The sequence below is a fragment of the Numida meleagris genome, chromosome 19 (assembly GCF_002078875.1).
Source record: "Numida meleagris isolate 19003 breed g44 Domestic line chromosome 19, NumMel1.0, whole genome shotgun sequence".
Lineage (NCBI taxonomy): Eukaryota > Metazoa > Chordata > Aves > Galliformes > Numididae > Numida > Numida meleagris.
In genome coordinates, this window is record NC_034427.1 from 8,835,507 (window position 1) to 8,857,161 (window position 21,655).

The 21,655-nt window shown below is 53.2% G+C and overlaps 3 protein-coding genes across 3 annotated transcripts in view; all 3 read right to left on the reverse strand.

The window, feature by feature from the left end:
• PPDPF (pancreatic progenitor cell differentiation and proliferation factor) lies at nucleotides 1,241-3,547 on the reverse strand. Its single transcript, XM_021417001.1, has 5 exons — nucleotides 3,401-3,547; nucleotides 2,654-2,742; nucleotides 2,077-2,154; nucleotides 1,804-1,900; nucleotides 1,241-1,556 (listed from the first exon to the last, which is right to left on the reverse strand). Exons 2-5 carry the CDS (start codon nucleotides 2,706-2,708, stop codon nucleotides 1,451-1,453), a joined length of 336 nt encoding a protein of 111 aa, XP_021272676.1. The 5' UTR covers nucleotides 2,709-2,742; nucleotides 3,401-3,547; the 3' UTR covers nucleotides 1,241-1,450.
• Nucleotides 7,277-14,473, reverse strand: SRMS (src-related kinase lacking C-terminal regulatory tyrosine and N-terminal myristylation sites). The gene is made up of 8 exons (XM_021416338.1): nucleotides 13,764-14,473; nucleotides 11,753-11,874; nucleotides 10,838-11,004; nucleotides 9,771-9,909; nucleotides 9,172-9,330; nucleotides 8,509-8,690; nucleotides 8,210-8,366; nucleotides 7,277-7,879 (listed from the first exon to the last, which is right to left on the reverse strand). The coding sequence occupies exons 1-8, from the start codon at nucleotides 14,117-14,119 to the stop codon at nucleotides 7,686-7,688; spliced, it is 1,476 nt and encodes a 491-aa protein (XP_021272013.1). The 5' UTR covers nucleotides 14,120-14,473; the 3' UTR covers nucleotides 7,277-7,685.
• The window catches only part of LOC110408020 (peroxidasin homolog), a 43,092-nt gene continuing 36,991 nt past the window's right edge, over nucleotides 15,555-21,655 (reverse strand). Inside the window, exons 18-23 of the mRNA XM_021416337.1 lie at nucleotides 21,084-21,218; nucleotides 20,371-20,579; nucleotides 19,590-19,704; nucleotides 19,118-19,211; nucleotides 18,562-18,679; nucleotides 15,555-17,299 (exon numbers count right to left, since the gene is read on the reverse strand). Of these exons, the coding sequence (XP_021272012.1) occupies nucleotides 18,584-18,679; nucleotides 19,118-19,211; nucleotides 19,590-19,704; nucleotides 20,371-20,579; nucleotides 21,084-21,218 (649 nt within the window). The 3' untranslated portion in view covers nucleotides 15,555-17,299; nucleotides 18,562-18,583. The remainder of the gene's footprint in view (nucleotides 17,300-18,561; nucleotides 18,680-19,117; nucleotides 19,212-19,589; nucleotides 19,705-20,370; nucleotides 20,580-21,083; nucleotides 21,219-21,655) is intronic.

Below are 21,655 nucleotides of genomic sequence, written 5' to 3' on the forward strand. Positions count from 1 at the left end.
CTGTGCTGCATGATGCACACTCTGCTATTGGTCCCAAAACTCTGGGGTAGACTTTCAACCCTCACCCAGGAACTCGATCTGACCCTCAGCAACCATGGGATGAATGAGCAAACAGCAATATTGACTCTGCCTGTGCCCACACTTGACAATCTGCAGCCCCTGTGGCTGCAAGCCTTAACAAAAATACATTTCTCCCTCTGAAACACGGGGCTGCTATGAGGAATCTGCAGCACACAGACCTGCTGCTCCCAGCATCAGCCCTGCTCAGCACTCCGGGGATGAGCAGCAATGCTGGGATTGCACCCAGGGCCATGCTCACCCTGTTTCCACCTCAACTTGCTTTTACATAAAAATGACTTTTCCCCCTTTTTTCACCCGGGGCACACATGGTTTCTCATAGACGTTTTGCTAAAAGCAAACTGGAGCAGGAATCCACATCTTTAAGTTTGCTTCTGCCCAGAGGTTTGCTGGGCTCCGACTGGAGCTGGGACCTCATCCCTCCTGCACACAGGGACCTGCAGGCTCCTGTTTTCATAGTGCTCCAGTGAGCAGCACGCCTCAGGTATCAGCTGGTCAGCAGAAGGGTCACAGACTAATTGATGGGAAAACCAGCCAGAGCTGAGCTCAGCACAAACATCAGCCAGCTATGCACCAATGCTGCCCATCTTGGTTAAACCCGCACTCCTCCCCCTCCCCTAAAATGCCACCATGCTTGCAGGAAGACCAAGCTCCAACCTTGATGTCACACCCACAGAATGCAAGCCCCGAATAAGCCACAGCTCTTAGAGAGCTCAGTCTTCTCCCAAATCGCTCACTGCCCCACACAGACCAGGTTCAGCTGCAGCCACGTGCTCCCACCCCAAGCACAGGAGGCAGAAGTGCAACAGCCCCACACAGCAGCACACCCTGGGCACTGCTGGAGCAAATGCGTGCAGCACCAGCAGGGACACTGTGCAGCCACGCAGGGAGGATAAGGTGCAGCAGGCGCCTGCAGAATTGCAGTGGTAAAGCCAGATCCTGCTCACATGCAAAACACCCCTGCACCAGTGAGTCATGCTGGCATGACCGAGCTGTCTGGCTCAGAGCTACTCACCTCCTGCAAAAGTCCCTCCCAGCATTACAGCCATGCTGGAAACACTGGATGGAGGCTGCGCTGCCTCCAGGGCCTGTCCCATCCACACCCATGGCTTGGCCCCAGCCTGGCAGACCCCTCACCACCAGTGAAGAACAACCCACAACGTTCTAAAAGGCTGCTTGAGTTTATTAGTAGCCATTATACAAATACAAAGTCAATAAACGTGTTACCGAATCGGCACAGAAATGGCACGGTTGCATTGAGAAATAGTAAAAGGCCGGTGTAGGAATTGCTGGGGGGTCGCTGCCTTGTCTTACCCCGAAGCAGCACGTTCATCTGCAAGCAGCTCTGCGGGGAAGGGAAGGGCTATGCAGCTCAGGAGGAGGGCCCAATGCCTGGCTCACTGGCATGCCGCCTGCGTCCTGCTCCTGGCACCAGCCCGCACGCCAGGGGCCCCATGGGCACTGGCAGCGCTCCCAAGCTGCAACAGAGCGAAACATCAGGTCAGGAAAGCTGCAGGGCACTTTAGGCTACACCTGCCTTTATTTCCACAGCCAAACAGCAGGCGGTGAAGGCCCACAGAATGCCACCCATGGGGTCAAGATGCACTATGGGGATGTGGTTCCCAACCACCCAGGTCAGGATGCACCATGGGGATGTTGCATGGATGTCCCTGGGTGCTGCCCGGTGGCTCTGTCCTCATCTCTTTATCAGAGCAAAGTACTCACCTCTCTGGGGACCCTGACACGGTCATCATGGCCGGGTGATTTGTCTTCCCAAAAAAGAAGCTGGCCCACCACTGGCCGGGGTCAGATTTGGGCAGACCTGGGGGACAGCAGAGGTCAGTGCACACTGGGCAGTCCCACCGCCACCCCACAGGAGAGGCTGGGACAGCTCTGCTGGGTGCACAGCTGCATGCTGCCCCCAGTGCTTCCATACAGATTTCCAAATGCAGGACGCTCTTGCTAGGACGCGTAGGGGATGCGTTCCTATGCACTCACCCGGGTGGTGGGGGACGACCTCCCCGGCGTACTCAGAGCTGCTGCAGGAGCTGTTGCTGGATGTGGAGCTCAGGCGCCCTGCAGAGAGACTGCAGCCATCAGGAAGGAAATACAGAGGGATGGCAAGGTGGCCAACACAAAGGACCTGAACACTTCTGCAGGAAAACACTTCCACCCCCAAGGACGTTATTTAATGGCTTGGCATCGCAAGCAACACTTCAGAAGCCTTTACAGATGTCCCACGGCCAAGAGAATGCTGATTCCTGCACTTCACCTGCACCACTTTAGCCCAACCGCAGTAAGCCTGCTCCTAGTTTGAGCTCAAAAGGAATATTTTAATTCCCTCAGAGCAGAAAGCCGCTCCCCAGAGAGGCACCAGTGACTGCCATGGCCCAGAGTGGTTTTGCAGCTCATTTCCACAGCAGCTGTGCAGAACGGCCTACAACTCATAACCCTATAACAGGCAGAGGAGCTGGCACGACTGCTCCCCAGCTGGTCAGAGCTGCTGGGCATCCTCCTTCCTTGCCAAGGAGCTTCTGCCACTGCCTCCCCACACCCCGATGTGCTCTGCTCTTACTTCTGTGATAGTTGTGCGTGGCCATAAGCGAGCCGCTCGATGGGATGGAGGCCATGGCTCCGGGTCCTGGGTTTGTGCTGATGGAAAACCTGCAAGTAAAGGAGCAGCCATGATTGCAAAGGGATCAGATTGATCGTTTTAGAAGAGATTTGACCACGCTGGGTATGATGCCTAGCATACAGAGTCCTCCATGTGTGTTAATCTGCAGCTGTAGAGCTCTGCCTCAGAGCTTTGTGCAATGCCAAAATAATTCCCTTGAAAACAGCTGCTTGCACAGCCTCAGTGCAACAACTTCCTGGAGCCCAGCGCAGTTGTTTTCCTTCTCTGCAGCAACCCTGTTCATTTCCTTGGGTCAACGCTCGGGAGTTGTGAAATCTCAGCGTGAAGTTGCGTAAGGAACAAAGGAGCGCTTCGGTGGGGGCATGGGACAGGGCTCTGTGCAGGGGGTGCAGCCCAGCACCCACCGGGGTCACACAGCCACACTGAGCTGCAGCGCTGGGGAAACTGAGGCACGGCACCGCCTGGGCTGACCCCCACGTGTCATCCACATGGGACCACAGCAGCCGCAGCCAGCGGGCTCAACTCGGTCCCTCAAACCCTCTGGGTGAACCAGATCCACCCGGCCCCTCCCAAAGCAGCCCCCTCCTCGCGTCCCCCCCAACATCCCACCCCTGTAACGATGCTCGCAGACGAGCTACCCCAGCCACCCAGCACCCCCAACCCACCCCTGAAGGCCCTGCAGCGCACCTGGGCGGCACCAGGGCCCGGTAGGGTCCGGAGGAGAAGGAAAGGGGAGGGGGAAATAGGGCCCGGCGGGGCCGCTCGGAGCCCCCGCCCACAGGGAGCGCAGCACCCCCGTCCGCTCCGCACGGCCTCGGCCGCGGCGCTGCCGAGCCCGCCCCCCCGACCCGCTTATATAGAGCCGATAGCCACGCCCCTCTCCGCGCATCCAATCAGATTGGGGGGAGTGGATAGACACGCCCACTCCGTCCTGTAGGGGGCGGGGCTTGCGGGCGGCGCGCGCGGAGCGGTCGGGGTGGGTCGCGGCGGACTGGAAAACTGGGCTGATCTTCAGGCTTTGGTGCGGGGAGGTTTAAAAAAGGCCAAGCAAAAAAAAAAAAAAAAAAAAAGTGTTTCCCCCAGGGGAAAAGCTGTCGTTGCCTCTTACTCTTAACAATCGTAGCCTAAATGAATAAATATCTGTGTGAACGAGTTCTGCGCTGCTGCGTCTGTTTCGATTTTGCGGAAGAGCGCGTTGTTTTCGAAGAAAAAGCCTTGCACGGAACATGCTGAGGTGCAGCTCTCCGTGGGGTTCCTCCCCCTCTCACCCGTGGTTTTGGTCGTTAATCAGTTACTCATTAAGCGCAGGGCAAGCAGCCAGCCCGTCCCCAGCTCCCCCCACCTGCCCCATGGCAATGCTCCTGCAGACCCATCAACTCCAGGCAATCAGCCCCAGCAGCTCTGGGCACAGCCTTGGCTCGAGGCTCTGCTGTCCCGCTTTAGGATGCTGCCGCAGGTCCGGGCTGTGCTCCAAGGGGCCACTTCATCTCCCCGTAGATTTTTTCCGTAGAGAGGAATATCGCTGCTTTAGCTCACGTTTGTTGTATTTTAATGGCAACGCTGGAGGGCAGGGCTCCTTGCTTCACTTGGCAGCTGCACGGCGAGGCCACGAGCACGTCCCCGTATAACCCCGCAGCAAAGCTTCACCCGAGCGAGCTGGAGCCTGACCAACAACCCCAGCCCTCCCCAAACCAACCTCAGGGCCCCTCGCGCAGGCTGAGCTGTGCCTGACAGTGTTCAGCAGGCATTTGGATAATGCTCTCAATAATTGGCTTTAACTTTTGGTTAGCAGTGAAGTGATCGAGCTGTTGGACTCGATCTTTGAAGGCTCCTTCCAGCTATTCCATTCCATTCCATTCCATTCCATTCCATTCCATTCCATTCCATTCCATTCCATTCCATTCCATTCCATTCCCACCTCTAATGACAAGAAGAAATCCAGAACTTTCAGAAGAACTTAGAGCAGCCCCAAGGCTGCACTCAGATATTTGGTTTTGCACCTAGAGAGCTAAGAGTGACCCAAGGAGAGGCCAAGTGTTTTTGCCAGGACCAGGCAGGGTCATGCCAGAGAGCACAGCGCCAGCAACTTGGTGAATTGGGAATCACAGTTGAGCCTTTACTTCCCTTCCTGATGCATTGTTCACCAGACTGGGACAGCAAGAGATTCACCGGGTGCCACAGGAGGGAAAAGCAGGGTACCATAGCCCTCCCTAAAGACCCCCTGGCCCTTTTCTGTAGAGCTTTCTGTTGGAGGAGCAAATTGCTCTGCCATCAAGTGCCAGCACCCCACCAGGGACCAATGTTCCCTCTCCCTCCTGCTGCCCCATGCTGCTTTCCAGGACTCAGCCTTTTGGCTGTTGATTAACTCACGTATTTGGGCAAAAATAACTTGTGCTTTCTGCTCACCCTTGGCTCTTGCTGCTGCCCTTGTACCACTCTCTGCTGTCAGAGGAGCTCCTGCAGTAGCCCAGCATGAGAAATATTTGCTTTCATTTTCTACATTTTGCCTCTTTGGGATTTTTTCTTTTTTTTTTTGTCCTTCCAGTATCTTTGCTTCTGGAAAAGGTTCTCACCCTTCATAAAGGCCAAAGCAGGATGTTAAAAATAGGAACAAACGACACATAGCTCGCATACGCTGCCTTAGTCTGGCACTGTTTCCAAATGCCTCTTGGACAACTTGAATCCACAAGGAGGGCACGTGCCAGGCTGAGACCAGAGCAGCGGATGCTGCTAACAACACGTGTCTCCAGAGCCTGCCCTGTGGCATTTTGGAAAGGAACAGGGCCCCTGCAGCTGGGGCACAGCCCGGTCCCCATCGCATCTCCAGTTCTGGAGGGAGATGAGGTTGAGATCCTGGGATAAAAGAAAATGAAAGACCTGCTCCAGCTCTGCCTTCATTCCAAATGCGTATACAGACTCAGAGAAATGCCAGAACCCAGCAGACAAAGCTGGAGACAAACCCAAACAGCACTGCAGCTGCAGAGGAGGAAGGAGAAGCTGCTGGGAGCACCTCCCGCTTGGCCATGTCCTCATGTCCTTACATCCCCTCTCTGCACTGTGACATTGCTGCTGCAGGGCAGCTGCGTGCAGGATGGGTGCATGCAGGCTGCAGCCCGCAACCCCACACATTCCCAGCACCTTCTGCTTCAACTTTAGCACCACCTCGTGGCAGCAAGGCCTGCACGCCTGCAGCCTGTCCTGCTGCAGAGGCCCTGCCACGCTCACGTGCCCCATTACCTTCCTGGCATGCAATAAATCCATCACCTATCGGATGCAGCTTCAGACTTTAGTTTTTTGTTAGACTGGGCTGTACGTAAGCGCTCAATCAGACTGCAAAATGCTGTGTAGGATCAAAGTTTCCTCTTGCAACCATTGCCAAACACCACAGCAATTCCAGCGGGTTGCTTTTTCCAGGTGGGAACAGTCAAGTCCAGAGCTGCAGTTTTCCTGGGACATAGACACAATTCGGGAGCTTCACAGCTCCTGAGGGCTCAGGAATTTGCTGGGGCTTCAGAGGAAACGTGCCCCAATCCTGGTGTATCACACAATTCAGCTGCATTCCCTCCTCCCCTTTCCAGGCCCCTGATCACAGAGCCTCGCTCAATTAACACTAGATACTTTTCTGTTATTTTGCACAGCGTGGCTGCTTCTCAGACAAGGGGAGCAGTGCTTAAACTTCATTAATTTCATATACTCCTTCCCCTCTGTCCCTGCACCTTGGCATTGCTCCCACTGCTGCTTTTCAGTGAGTCCTTCCAGTGCCGCCAGGGACAGCCCAGCCTTGGGGAGTGTGTATGGGGTGGGCAAAAGGAGCAAACGCTGCCCCTGGGTCCATAAGGAGGAGATTTAGGAGGCTCCTGCCTTGCACACCGAGGGGCTCCATGAGATGATGGGAGCACCTCTTGGCTTTGCACCATGGGGAGATCTGTGCACCCTCAGAGCTGCTCCTAAGCGGAACGGCTACAGCTATGACCCTAAATCCCAAAATTGACCTGGCTTTTTTCCAGTGTTTCCACTCCCCTTGCTCATCGAAATGCCCCTCATCCCACCATGGTGGCTCTCCCTGCAGCAGTGGCCTGGTGTTTTCAGGAGCCAGGGAGCCTTAGGACACCACAGCACAAAGTTAAATGCCTCTACACTGCAGCAAAACAGGGTGAAGCTGTCTTACCCACAGTACTGCCTCTGTTCCAACCATCAACCCTTCCCCACCATGCCCAGGGAGGTGGTGGGGTCCCCATACCTGGAGGAGTTCAAGAAACATGGAGATATGGCACTGAAGGACATGGTTAGTGGGCATGGTGGAGCGGGTTGGGGTTGGACTGGGTGGTCTTGAAGGTCTTTTCCAACCTTAAAGGTTCTATGGCTCTGTGAGAAAGCACGAAGGTGACCAAAGCAAGGAGCTGGGGGGGAGCAGCCAGGACAGGAGCTGCCTATCCCCACCTGGAGAAACAGAGACCAGGGACACTTACATTTCTGTTTGCACAGAAAATGGTTCCATCTGGGTTTGCAAGAGTGGGACTGGTTGCAACCATTTCGGCAGGGCAGCATGCAGAAGGCAGCATGGATGGAGGCACACGCATTTATTGACAAGGACACCGGACACACGCTACAAGAAAATCAAGCAGAGCCACAACTGAAAACAAACTGCAAACCTTCATGTTGGTGTGGGGATGGCAGGAGCATCCCACCCTACTGGCTGAACGGAGCTGTGAACTGAGTGATGTCTTCACTACCACGGGGCTTTTCAAGACTGCTGCACAGCCAAGCTCCAGCAATGAATAATCCACACTTTGTTGCCTTTTCCCTTGGCCACCTCCCTGCATCCTCACCAAGAGGGTCCAGGGGCTGTTTTTTTGGGGGGGAAGGGGAAGGGGGAACACGTGCTTTCCTTGGAGTCCTGTGGGAGAGCAACCAGAAGGAAGGAGGCCTTTGGCAAGAGCTGGCCCAAAGGGAGTTTTGCAGGAAGGGTCCCTCAGGACAGGGTGTTGAGCAGCCGCCTGTAGATGAAGCCCAACTTCTCCCGCAGCGCCAGGAAGGTGGGCCGCTCCTCCGTGTTACCACTCCAGCACTCCAGCATGATGCTGTAAATCTCAGGAGGGCAGGAGCTGGGCCGGGGAAGTCGGTAGCCTCTGGTGATTTGTCGTATGGTTTCTTGGTTTGTCATTCCTGCAAGGGAGGAGAAGATTGCCTTTGCTTTAATATTCTCAAAGGATGTACTGAGGGTAGACCTGCAATGGGCCAAGAGATCGACCAGTGTTGCTTGGAAATGGCTTCTGCCACAGGTTTGGTTTGAGAGAGATCATCCAGCCCATACCACCTTCCAGCTCCCTCTGCAAACACCAAAATTCCCTCTAAGCAATCTCCAGAGAGGACAGTAACCATCTCATGTGCCAGGAGATGCTTCCACTTCCATTGCAGAAGGGACAACATGACAATTCCTGACACGCTGGATTTGGAGAACACGGGCAAGATGCTGGAAGGGACCATCAGCCCTACCTTCATATGGGATCTGCCCGTATGTGAAGACTTCATAGAGCAGAATGCCATAGGACCAGACATCGGACTTGAGGGAGTAGGTGCGGTAGTTGGCTGCCTCGGGGGCTGTCCACTTCACTGGGATTTTGGTGCTGCTGCTGGTGGAATAAATGTCATCCTGAAAAACAAAGGGAGACAGGGTTTGAGGGCTTGCAAGATGAGTGCAGCTGCTGCTTTTGGGGCTTTGCCATGGAGGCTGTGGGAAGGGGCCAGCAGGGGATGGCTGCAGTGTGGGGCAGCTCAGTGACCCACTGACTGACCTTGAGGAGCCGGGCCAGTCCAAAATCGGCAATTTTGCAGGTGAGCTCTTCTCCCACCAGGATGTTTCTGGCCGCCAAGTCCCGGTGGACAATGTGCTTCTCCTCCAGGTACCTCATCCCATCCGCCACCTGGCAGGCGATGTTGAGAAGGTGGGAGGTGCCCAGGGACTTCCCTTCGGGACCTGTCAACCCAAATGATCCAGGCATTTGAGGCAAAGCAGTAACATTTATTTTAGGGTGTTCAGGCTTGGAAGGAGACCCTGTGCTGGCAATGTGGGATCAGATATAAACCTCAAATCTGAGGTCATAGCTGTGCTGTGTGGTATGTTCATTATGGCCACGTGCTTGCTCATCAGGAATGGGACTGTGCTGAGCCTGAGGAGCACATGCTCTTGTGCTGCAAGAGCATGCAGACGTCTGCAGCTTGTTCAAAGCTGAAGGTGACCTGCTGCCACGCAAGTCTGCTCCCAACCCATCCTACCTGCAAGCTCCTTCTCCTCCGGCACCCACTGCTGCCAGAGCCCCTGCCCAGAGGTCTGGAGGAGGAGGGATGCACCTGGCATAAAAACAGGTCTTGGTGGGAGCTGTTGGTCTTGTTTCCCTCAAAGACTGATTACCAGGTTGGGAAAGGAAATAAAAGCCAAGACAAATAAACTGACTTACTGTTGAGGTAGCTGTGCAGGTTGCCTTTCCGCATGAGCTCGGTGATGATGTACACGGGCTCATCCATTGAGCAGACAGCATGCAGTTGGATCAGCTTCTCATGCCTCAAGCGCTTCAGGTTTTGAATCTCCTTGGTGAAGTCTTCTGCCTTCATGTCAGCTGGGGGAGAAAGCTGCTGTGGGCCCTTTCTCACCCAGACCTTCAGAGCTCTGCACCTCCCATCTGATATAAGGACCTTTTTCCTCCCCACATCTCTCAAGACTGGTATCTTCACACCCTGCATCTCAGCTCCAAACACCCATGAGATGTTTTCCACTGGGCTTTGGATCCCATTTTCATTGTCATTGTTCCATTGAGACTTGACTTATCACAGACCCATTTGACTTCACTTATCACAGACCCACTGGGCTGAGCCATTTTGTAAAGACTTGTCACAAGCTCATATGGGCCCATATGTGGCTACATGCCAGGTCCTACCACAGTTTGCTTAATGAGACAGACGTAGTGACCAAGAGGACTAGGAAACAAAAGGGTGTGAACGTTGAGGCAGCAAACAAGACACTCAGTCGGTCACCGTTCACATCTGCCCTTCCACGCACCTTTGATGATCTTGATGGCCACGGGCACCGTGTTCCTCCACAGTCCTTCCCACACTTCTCCAAAGTAGCCCTCGCCTAGCTTCCTCCGCAGGGTGAACTCCCAGCGTGGGCGCTCCCAGCCGTCCCTCTCCGGGGGGGTCTGCAGAAGGGGCATGGCACGCTTGGACCCACTGGGACAGCCTGAGCCAGCTGTCGGTCCCAAGCAGGGCAGGGGCCATTGGCCACGCACCGGTATCACACATCCCTGGAGGTGCCCAAGACCATGGATGGGGCCCTGGGCAACCTGAGCTGCTGGGGGGCAACCAGCCCACGGCACAGGGGTTAGGGAGCTGTAAGGTCCCTTCCGACCCAACCATTCTGTGGTTCTATGATAATGCCTAAGTCTCTCCTCATCAGCCCCCAAAATGGCTTTTCTCTATTTCCACCAATAAATAAAAAATGAGTAAATTAATATCGTTGCATATTACGGCTGGTTTAGGCTTCAACTCATTAAGCATTTATCTCTTGGCCCATTGCACTCTCCAATTATTCACATATTTAATTGTTATTTCTAAGCCGTAACTAGTGAATGCAATTCTAATCAGGAAGTGAGCTGGTAATTTGGGATTTGTGCCGTAGCTGGATTTGTGAGTGCCACACTAATTGGCATGAAAACCATAGAAAAACAAAGTGGTCTTCTTATTCTCTAGGAAAAATTCGGAAGCGCAGCTATTTCCGAACTCAGTATTGAAGGAATTTGTAACAAAGTGGTCTTTGTCATGGAGCAAACATTTCAGAGAAGGCTGTGCCTTTTGGCCAGACCACAAGCTGGGCAAGGCAGCTCTCCATGCACACAAACAGCGCGCCCAGCCTTAACATGGCCAATGAATGTGAACTGGAAGCTGTACTGGCGGTGTGTTTTAACTTTTAGTTTAACAAAGCTCAAATCCCACATGGATATGTGTTATCTCTGATATTCCCTATTTAGTTTCTTTCCTTTCTTCCACGTCTTTTAGGCTCCAACCCACAAGGAGACGCACCCAACCAAGCCCAAAGGGGAAAGCAGGCAGGGGCAGCCGCGTACGCACCGTGGGGCTGCAGGGTTGCAGCAAGGGGCTCTGGATGACCTTCCAGTTCTCGGTGTAGAAGGCGAGCAGCTCCTCCATGTCGGGGAAGGGATGACCCTTCTGGATGTACAGGCTGCCCGCGGGGCTCTTGCAGATGCGGAAATGGCTGACTTTGGTGTGGTTGCGCACTGCAGGGGAAGCCCGAGGGGGGAAATCTCAGCTCCTTCCCACATCCCTGCTGCCTGCTCTGCTGCCTCTCCTGGGATATTTAATTCCCCCTACAGGAGCCCAGGGGTTCACCCCTCCTTCTCGCATTGCCAGGCTCAGCAGGCTGCCAGCTGCGGGCGGTGTTGGAGCAGAGAGGCGATGCTTTATGAGAGGAAACCATTCCCATGCAAACGAGCTGCTCAGAGAGCGTCTGAGTTCATCGCCGCGTGGGGTTGGTGAATCAGGAGTGGCTGTACCTGCGGAGGGCACGCCACGGCACAGAGTATGGCTTGCCAGGAACTGGAGATGTTTGACTCGGATCAGACCACATTGCAATGACGCTACCTGGCCTGAAACTCCCCATGCTCAGCTTGCTGCACACAGCAGCACACCAGGCCCTGACGCCCTGCAGCCAATCGTCAGACTACAAAAGCCACCGGAATGAAATCCCAGGAGTTAGTGCTGCAAAACCGTCATTCAACTGCTGTAATGTTTGTGGCTTTCATGCTCCAGATGGAAACAATGCACTTTCCTTCACCACAGTAACACAGTGATCCATACCTACACCTGTTAGCTTTTAGGAAGCAGTTAGCTCCTTTTAACAGGGTGCTGTAGAGCACTCGAAGCATATTTCCACCTTTCTCTCCCGTGTTGACTGGGCTGCTTCTGGGCACCAGCCTGGCTCCTTTCCCTATGCTCATTTTCTCAGGATAATTGCCCCAAAATTACCTGAGAGGGAGTACTCGCCCTTGCTGCTCTCGCTGTCCCGGACGAGGAAGGAGCCGTGCTGGTTGGGAGGTGAGAGGAGCAGCTGCTCGGCCTCACTGCGGCTGATCTTACTGAAATACCACCTGGAGGAGAGCAGAGGGCAGTCAGAGCTGGGGCAGGACGCAGGGTAGGGATGGGGCAGGGATTAGGGCAGGGATGCAGGCAGGACACGGTGGTGCTGTGCGTGCACAGGCTGTGCACAAGGCAAGGATGCGCATCATTGCGAGCCTGCATCGGAGCTGCTTCATTTCCCTGCTCTCACAGGCCCTTGATGCACTTTATCACAGCTTCCTAACTGCAGACACTTTCCTGGTGTTTGTTTTGTGGGAATGCTCAGCAGGAGGCGCCTTTCATCCCTCTCCAAATAATTGGTATTTCCAGCTCATAGCCGCATGCTCCAAGACCCAAATAATTAGGATTTCCAGTTCATCCTCTGCATCCACCAGGGCAAGGCTATGGGCTGTGTTATCTTCGCGCCATGCTCAAAACTGGAAAGTTCTTTCTCTTTTCCCTTCTGGTGGATACAGCTCCAAATGTGGCTCAGGAGCACCCAGCTGGGTCTGTGCTGCAGCTCTCCCTTGCAGCTGACGTTGAGCCCATTTCCATTTCCAGGGGAAGGATGCACACTGCCCCACCTGGAAAGGGGGGGATAGGACCCCAGATGGATCTCCAATGTGAGAGGTTCCCTCCCACAGCTCTGCGCACTGCAGCTGCCCTTTGCTGCACCGGATGCACTGCTATCAGCAACGCTGAGCCACGAGGGAGGACCCAGCCAAACCCTTCTTTCATGCATGAAATCTCCAGCAAGAAAAGGCAGGTTGGAGGCTGGGGCCTGACGCCCGTGTGACGCACAGGAGCCTGGGGAAGAGGCTGCTTCCTTCCAGCCGGGATGCGCAAAGCCGGAGGTTTCATCATTAGCCAGGATTGCCAGCATCTGCTGTGCGGGAAATTAAACATGATGGGCTTACTGCAGCCGGGCAAATTAGCACCCAGCTGCGACCTGTGGCTCCGCACAGTCTGCGTGCTCCCAGCTCGCTCCAGCTTCCCCTTGACATCACCCTCACCTCTGCTCTCAGAGCACATATAGATCCATAGACACAAACACACTCTCCGCTACAGCACATGCAATGGGAACACGGCAGGGAGCCAAACCCACCAGGTATGTGCAGGTGTGGTCCCAAATTGTGCCAATTTGCCCTAAAGTGCAGGCAGGGTAGGGAGCGAGGGAGGGGCTGTGGTTGCAATCTGTGCCCCTTTATCCCAGCTCGGAGGGGCTGCAGGAGCCCTGGGGGAGCGTGGGGATCCCACGCCCACCCGCATCCTGCTCACTGTGACTCAGGGCCTCGTGCCAGGGAGTAGCGATGTCTCAGGGCACTTCGCCCAGCGTGTTGGGACTGGGCTGCCTTACGCAAGGATGAGCCCAGGCTTTTGCTGCCTGAGGGAGGGCTGGGATGGTAACCCAGCTCCATGCAGGTGGGAGAGGCAGCAGCAGAGAGGGGGACTCCATCCTGGATGCACCAGAACAGCATAGGCACAGTTTGGTCCTAATGAGTCCTGACAGCTCTCAACTCTCTGTGCTCTCAGGCTCTTTGGAGCTGGCACAAGCTGTTCCTAGTGGTTTCCCCAGCTCCATCCCACCCCACTGCCTCCCCTTAAAGGGCAAAGGAACCAGAGCAAGCAGGGACCCGTTTTGGTACATTGCTGCACCACATCCCAGCTGAGGACACTTGGTCCTGTGCTGGAGTGATGCACGTGAGAGGGGGACCAGCATCATTGTCCTCAGTGTGTCCCCAGGCTTTGCTCACCATTCTGAACCCCTCCACCCCACAGCTATCAGCTCCCTCGCAGGGATGCCCAGGGGAAGGCAAAGCCCCAGCACAGCCCTACGAAGGCTCCCATTGCTATTCCTGGGCAGGACCATGCCGCTGTGAGGCCACCCCACTGCCCCCACGCACACAGGTTGGATACTTACGGCCGGTGAGCAGAGGTGCCCTGGCTGAGGTTGGCCACGTACGCAGCAGGGACGTAGCCCGTGGCCGGTTCCCCCAGCAGCCTCCGGGCTAAGACATAGTCCCCTTCTTCTCTGAGGACACGCAGTTTGTCCCCTGCGTTTACACTCAGTTCGTCTGCACTGCGGGCTGTGAAAGCGTATAAAGCGATAAAGAGAGAAGACTTTGGGATGAAGGAAACGCAGCTGGGCTCCGAGTGCAGCGAAACAGAATCGGAACCAAAGTACCCCAGCGAGCAGCTATCCGGGCTGGAGCGTGGCCACAACTTGTTCCAGAAGGACGTCAAGAAGGTCAAACGCTTGCGGACGAACTGCTCCATCCCTGGAGGATGCAGTGCCTGGATGTCACGACGCTCCTATTCCCCAGCGCTTCCCAAAGCCACAGCAAGGGCCGAGCTGGGGGCTCATGCCGCCGGCCCCGCACCGCAGCGCCCGGCAGCTCCCCGCCTCCGTCCGGACCCGCAACGCGTCTGGGCGCTCGCTGTCACCAACTTCCTATTTCTGAAAGTGAAACCCGTCGGGCTGGTGGGGCGAGTGCGCGGGCGGGACGCGTCTCCGTGTGGGAGACCTGCGGGCACATCTGGCACAGCTGGAGCCGCCGCGCTGGGCAGCGCTCGCAGGAGGAGAAAGGCTTCGCCTTTAATTAGGATTTTAACGTGCGCTCTCACGCTCGTTGCCTGAGCGCTGGTAAACACGGCTCGCTGCTCCGTCAGCAGCTCTTGTGACGAGCGGTGGGCTCTCGTTAGTGGTTTTGGTCTCCCGTGTGGGGGAGGGTTTTATTTTTCCCTTTTCCAGAGGAAAATAGAATTACGGAAATAACCCGGAGGAGGTCTGAAGTTTGGGCATTTGCTGGATGGATAGCGCAGGGTTTGTGACACCAGAACCCCGTTCCGTTGGGTCTGCTGCCACGGCCTCCTAGCATCACCCTGCTGAGGCCTTTGCCTCTTCCCATTCATCTTTCTCCTTGCAAGGGATCTCTAAGGATTTCACTTCCAGATCCCTCAGAATCCAGCCTGTGCTCAGGGATGGGTCCCCCTGGATCAGCCTCAGGTGCCTCTGTGCCCCCCAGGGAAGGATGGAGATTCACACGGCGCACGCGGGATGCGCTCTTTCAGCTGTCTGAAAATCCGCTCTGCTGCAAATCCCAACGCCAGCCCCCTCAGCAGCCCCCGCGTGGGTTTTGTCACTTAACTGTTCCATCTAATTAGTGGGAGTTCTGTGCCTGGCAGTGCTCGGCGATAGCTACTCCCCCAGGAACTCAGCTCCCAGCCCTGAGCTTGTTATTTTGATCCTCCCCTGCTGTCGTGGCTGGGGGTAGTTCGTTCTGGGTGTGCGGCTGGGTTTTCAAAGAGAATCTCTAAAAAAAACCAACAACAACAACAAAAAAAAGAAGATTCACAGTGGTGGTCTCACCTTGCTGCAGATGTAGAGAAAAGCGAGTCTTCAGCAAAATACTCTTAGCAAAATAGCACCTGGATATGTGGGCAATTCCCCCAGACCTTCCCCCACTCACAGCACACAGCCTTGCTGGTGGGGGCATGCACTGCTGCTTAATTTTTTGCAACATGTGGGGAGGAAAGTGGCAGCCGTCCCTGGGACGAGGCTGCTCCGCATGCCGTGCTCCGTGGGGAAGGAGAGGCCCTGCTCACTTATGCATTTACAGAGATGATCTGATTAGATCAAGCACCAACCGTTTAGGTCTTGCTGCTTTGAATGGGGACGTGGTAAACTTGTGGTTTGCAGAAGGAGACTGGAGACTGATTTACCTTTATTGACCTCTGCCAGATTAGATTCTCTGGTGGTACAAGCAAGAGACAAGTGCAGCTGATATATAACACGCAAGGCTTTGGACCTTGATTTGCACCTAAATGAAAGAGTACTTCAACATGACAAACATCCCCGAGGACTAAATGCTGCCTCTGAGCTTACCAGACATGCCTAACACACACTCATCACTGCAGCCTCCGTCTGCACAGGACACGCACACACGGCTCGGAGTCCCACGCCAGGAATTAGCTGATAAATCACAACCTTTTTCTTGTATCTTTTTTTTTTATTTTCCTATTAAGTTCCAGGAGCATCTCTGCTGCTTTGAATCCCTTTGGTACTATCACACACCTAAAAAAGGAGAAGACAAAGGAAAGCAAGTTCATAAAAGTTGTGGATCCTTGCACTGGGGAAGGAAGGTGGGAGGACATAGGAAAAGTGAAAAAGATAAGGCACAGCTATCAAACAGATCAAGTATCTCCTCTCAATCCCTGTGCTTAGCTTATGCAGCTGGGTTAAGAACCAGTCTGCCCACAGACATGCGGCTGCGGTGGATGCACAGAGACCTCAGTTCTAGCACCACTAAAAAGCACCTCCAAAGAGCAAGGAAACCAGAAGACCCGCTCAAGAGAGCTGGTTGCACAGTCCTGGTTTAGTTGCAGAGCACCTAGGAGCAATAAACACAAGCAGCACTTTGCATTCATCAATGTGTCAAATACTGCACATTGTGTTCTCCAGTACTAATTGACAGAAACCAGCAGCTCCCCCTCACTAACGAGAGCGCCCATTACATCTAATTATCAGAGGTTCTGTTCCAGGTCCTGTTACATTTACACTCAAAACACATCTTCCATTGGGAGTTAAAAAAAAAAAAAAAGGAAGAGAAACATAAATCCAATTAAAACCTCAGAAGGGCAGAACCCTGGAGAATGCAGTTCGTGTCGAAGAAAATGTTTTTGAGCGTTGGGCAAGCAATGGGAGGTCACTCACGGGCTCATAGCCCTGAGGATGTCCCACTCATTACCAAACAGATGGCAAAGCATGGCAGCAGGCCTCAGCACGGTGGGCTGCCACAGCCTGTCCTGAAGCACCCAAGCAGCTGCGAGACTTCCCCAGGCTCTGGATCCAGCTCACTGCTGCTGGCAGGGACCCAGCCCAGCCCACACGGTGCTTTCCAGGGCCCTTGGGTTCCTTTTGGTCTTTCTGTTAGCATTAGAATATTTCATGCCTATTCAATTTTTCTTTTTTCTTTTCTTTTTTTTTTTTAAACCACATACAGATTTTTCCGGATGTTTTCTGGCTTGAAGATAGTGCATCTGAGAAAGGTTTTGGCTCGTAAGGAATTGTTTCAGTTGACATTTCAGACCAGGGGTCGGTAGATGATGTCAGGGATGGACAGGAAGAGGAGAAGGGCACAACAGTGACGCTAAGGCAGCTTCAATTATCCTTCGTTTCTTGGGGACTGTGGAAGGAGATGGCATCTTGGCACCATCTACCAGGACAGCATGGTGGCAGAGCCCATCCCCAGAGGCTGACAAGGGCAGGAATGGTGCAGGGGCTGGGTGCTGCAGTGCAGGGCTCAATACAGGCAGAAGAATAGCAGTTCTGGGACAGAGGTGGCACGGGAGGTGCAGGAGCAGGCAGAGCATCGTGGGGGCTCATGGGTTGCTCAGAGCCCTTGAAGAGTGGGTTGGACTGGCTGGTGGAAAGCAAGAGTGCAGGTCACCAGACACCTAGAAGAGCACAGAAAAGAGAAAAACTCTGTGAGAGGCAGAGCTCACCGTTTGTATTGTGATTGAGGCATGTGTGATTGCAGCACAAGAACAGCGATAATCCTTTAAAACCAGATGAACATGTCTGGGACACCCTGCAAAGCCCCTACAGTGCTCTTCAAGGACCTGCAAATGACCTCAAAGAAAAGCCAGTTCACATGGGTAACACTGCAGCCTATGCCTGTCAAATTTCCTAATGGGATCGATATCCATGTGGAAAATGTGTACAAATCCACATACCAAATCAGATTGGAAAATGGCATGGTCAGTCTACAGGCTTCTCCTTCTGCTTTCCACAGAGATTATCAGCACAGATCAGCCTTGGTGTGCCCTTCCCATTAATCTAACTTCCAGTGGACGCTCCTTCTAGCACAGACTGCCTGGCAGGGCAGTCCTTCTGCATAACTCCTCCACGAAGCAGTAATTTGCAACACATAAGAACCATCAACCACCTCCTCCAGACCGGCAGGTTCCAGTGAGTTGTTCAAGGCTGCAGGGATATCCATGGAATTGGTAGGAAGGGAGCTCAGACTGTGCCCACTGTGACCCTGAACACAGGGAACCAGAGGCCTTGCAGACTTCTGCCAATGCTGGCAGTGCTTCCACTGTCTTGAGAAACACAACAGCCTTGCTCCCTTGGCTGGAGCCGAGCAAACAGAGGATTGGTGCTTTCAGCACAAAGTGACTCAGTTGTCAAGGGGGAAATCTCTGACAATATGTAAGCAAATAATGGATTGCTCCATGTGCCGAGATGTCCTCGTTACCTTCAGGAGGAACCAGTCCATCTGCTCCATCACTGCACTTTGTGATATCTCTCCCCACAGAGGTCCTCTGGAGGCTGTTGGGTTTGGGGTTGTGGCATTAAGTGTTGCTAGAAGAAACCTACCCACAGTCCCCAGAGAATAAACCTTAGACACCTCACTCAGTCCACATAAGTCCTATACTTATGTCTTTCCTCATCTTTGCCAAACCAGTTCTTAAAGACCTCCAGATATGGATATGCCACAAGGTCCCCAGACAAGTCATTCCATTGAGTCACTAATCATTACTGTTAGAAATGGCGTCTAACCTGCTGCATTTAAGCCTATTACCTCTTGTCCCATTCATCACTGGATTGCTCCATTCCCTTCTGCGAGTCTTTTCTATATGTGAAGGCTGCTCAGGTGTCCCTCCACAAGCACTGAGCCACGTGCAGGACCCTAGCCCAGAACAAACATACTGACCTCATGTGAGCAGGCAGTATGGTCAACTTTTTCTCCGTTTGTCCCCAGTCTTCTTCCCCTGTCCATATGTGCTGGTGTTCCCATGGTGCCACCTCAGCTGGCTCTCTAGTACATTCACCTGGTGGGGATGAAAAGCAGATCTAAGTGGAGCCCGCACTATTGGACAGAACCATAAAATCATTTGGGTTGAAAGAGACTTGCAAGATGATCAAGTCCAACCATCAACCTGACCTACCAATTCCTGCCACTAAACCACGTTTCCTAGTGCCAATGCTCTTCAACTTGTCCCAAATGCAAGAAAAAAAGTGCTAGCTCAAGTCACTTTCAGTCTCAAACTTGTCTTTTCCTTGCAGTTGTCAAGGTCTGAGCTCAAAGCACTCAGCTTTGTCTCTTCTCCCAACTCTGTACCTGCTGCTAGTTTCCTCTGATCCTAGTTTACTCTGATCCAGTGGTTGTTCCCGGATCTGGAGGGCCCAGAAACTGCTCATAGCAAATAGCTAAGTCCTGCTCTCAGGCTGACTCCACGGAAGATGAACATTGGGGCACACAGTTTTACCTGTTTCCGTAGGGAAGTGACCGTCCTCTCCAGTTCAGCCACAAGGGACTCGAGATTCTCTCTGGAAGAAGAGCTTGGAGAAGGCGCCTCATTTCTGGGGTGAGGGATGAAAAGGGAAAGGGGTTACAGAAATGTTGACTTCCTGGATTAGAGAATGATTCTGCCTTCTCCAACATCAGCCTCCAAATAACAAGATGGGCACTGAAGGGCCCAACTACTGGTTTTGCCTACAAGGGATGTCACTCAAACAGCCACTCAGTGGCACCCCTGATCTCCCCAGATATTTGAAAAGCAGAGTCCTGCTCTCTGTTAAAGGTGATGGAGGACTTTGATCAAGCTCAGCATTTATTTACTGAAACACTCCCAATTCCAGATGCCTGTGCAAAATGCCAGTATTAAAGGTGTGAATGGACAGAGTAACTAAAACCTTCTCCTATGCTTCAGAACAGAGGCTAAAAGTGTTTATACGCACCTGGGGGAGGCAGGCTTGTGCTTGGCAGGGTTCTCTTCTGGGTAGCTGAATCCAGGAGACCTCTTGCTTCGGAACCGTTGAGAAAGAGCCCTGAATTGCCCACGTGTCTGGCAGTCTAGGGAAGGAATTATAGAAGCATCGAGTCATGAAGGTTGGAAAAGACCTCTAAGATCCCCAGGTCCAACCCCAACCCATTCCACCACGCCCACTAACCATGTCACTCAGTGCCACATCTCCGCATTTCTTGAACACCTCCATGGACAGTGACCCCACCACCTCCCCAGGCAGCCTGTGCCAATACTTGATCAAGGAAGGGAAAGCCTGTGTTAGCATTCATGTCGAAAACAGAACCACTTGTCTTAAAATGAAGTGTGAACAGGGCAGCACTGCTCTCCTTCACCACCCAACCTTGACGCATCTCTTACAACAGAGTGAAGGTGACAGCAAAGGTATACAGCAGGGTACGCATTGTGCATGGATTCTTATGTCTCAGATGGGTGTTTGCAGCCAGGAGGAGCTTTACAGACTACCGACACATAAATTCATTTATGGGACAATCATGCCCACATCCTGTTCAGCCTCACTCCCTAAGCACGAGCTGCCAGAGAGAGAAGCCCTGAACGGCCCTGGGGGACCTTTGGCCAGATTCGATGCAGCTCTTCTCCCCTTTGCCTGGCACACGGCTCTCATGGCGTAACACGAAACCAGCTCCTGACCCTTCATATAAAGAGATGGCACGTGACAATGCCACCCCACAGCACTGGCACAGGCTCCTCCCTACCCTCGCAGCAGTCCTGCCAGAAGCGGAGGTCCACGGCAGGGATCTCCTCGCAGCCCACCATGCCCTGCGGGTACGATGCCACGCGGAAGACGTCTCTCTGGAGCTGCTGGATGTGGTCGCTGTTGTCACAGATGACACGAGCGAGGGACGTCTGTCTGATCTGAGTCAGCTGCGCTGGCGTGAAGACTCCTGGGTTCTCATACCAAAATCTGCAGGGGGTTGTAATCACAGCACGAGTAAGGAGAGGAAGAGGAAGATGGCAGAAGAGTTCCTCTACACCTGCATGGCAGCACCCAGACCCCCAAAGGAGCTTCTACTCTGCTATCAGGTAGCTGTGAACACAAAGTTCTGTTCTGTGAACCCAGGAATCCCCATGAGCTGCAGAGTGCAACCACCTGTACAGACAGCCCTGGGCAGGGGAATCCCAAGGCACTTGCACAAGGAGCAAATTGGGAATCACAAGGAAGCTCCTACAGATCTTTTCTAGAGTTCTGAGGAGACACTGGACACATTCTCAGTGGAAAGGGAACTGTTAAATCATGAAAGCATGCATGAAAGTAACTGTGACAAGTCCTGCAAATACACTAGGCAGAGGAGACCCTTCCTGCTATCATAAGACAACAATCAAAAATGACGAGTTCTGTTCTTTCCTTGCTCCTCACAGGGAGCAAATCTCCCCAAACAGAATATTGAGTTGACTTTGATGATAATACCTATCTCCATCTCTCAGCTTTCTGAACTGTGTTGTTAACAGGCACATCAGTGTTGGTCCAACTCTGGTACCAGGGACAAGATCCTCCACCATCAGGGCTGGAAACAGGTCAATATTTTTGGTAGTCCCATATAAGCTGAAGGATAAATGACACATATCAAAAAAAAAAAAAAACATTTACAAACTATCGAAGAGTAAAGACAAAAATTTGAACCCACTGTAGGGATTTGTATGACAGGAAGTAATCTAGAACATATTTATAATCTGGTGTTATTTAAAAGACAGTGGGATAAATGCCTGTCTTAGAAAGAGTAAGCTAATGGCAGCCAGTACATATGCTGCAGTTTAGTCTCACTGGAAAACAGCTCCAAGGCTCAGTCTGCTCCCAAGCTGCAGCACAGCAGTGCCCAATGACATCTCGCTCACAAACAGCCTGATCACTTGGAGAGACCTTATTTATCTTACTCCATTCTCAAACCACAGCTATTAACTTATCTCAATATCTGTGGGCAGCAATATCTGGCTATTTGATGGGAAGGTTATTTGACTGATGCTCTGGGAGGAGCAAAAGCT

What these genes read in the sequence shown, in the direction of transcription:
- PPDPF (XM_021417001.1), bottom strand. Translation starts at nt 2,708, where the DNA reads ATGGCCTCCATCCCATCGAGCGGCTCGCTTATGGCCACGCACAACTAT. An exon ending in GGTCGTCCCCCACCACCCGG is followed by an intron (nt 1,901 to 2,076) that starts GTGAGTGCATAG and finishes GCTGTCCCCCAG; the next exon opens with GTCTGCCCAAATCTGACCCC. An exon ending in GTGTCAGGGTCCCCAGAGAG is followed by an intron (nt 1,557 to 1,803) that starts GTGAGTACTTTG and finishes GCTCTGTTGCAG; the next exon opens with CTTGGGAGCGCTGCCAGTGC.
- SRMS (XM_021416338.1), bottom strand. Translation starts at nt 14,119, where the DNA reads ATGGAGCAGTTCGTCCGCAAGCGTTTGACCTTCTTGACGTCCTTCTGG. An exon ending in TGCAACCCTGCAGCCCCACG is followed by an intron (nt 9,910 to 10,837) that starts GTGCGTACGCGG and finishes CCCCTTCTGCAG; the next exon opens with ACCCCCCCGGAGAGGGACGG. An exon ending in GACTGGCCCGGCTCCTCAAG is followed by an intron (nt 8,367 to 8,508) that starts GTCAGTCAGTGG and finishes TTTGTTTTTCAG; the next exon opens with GATGACATTTATTCCACCAG.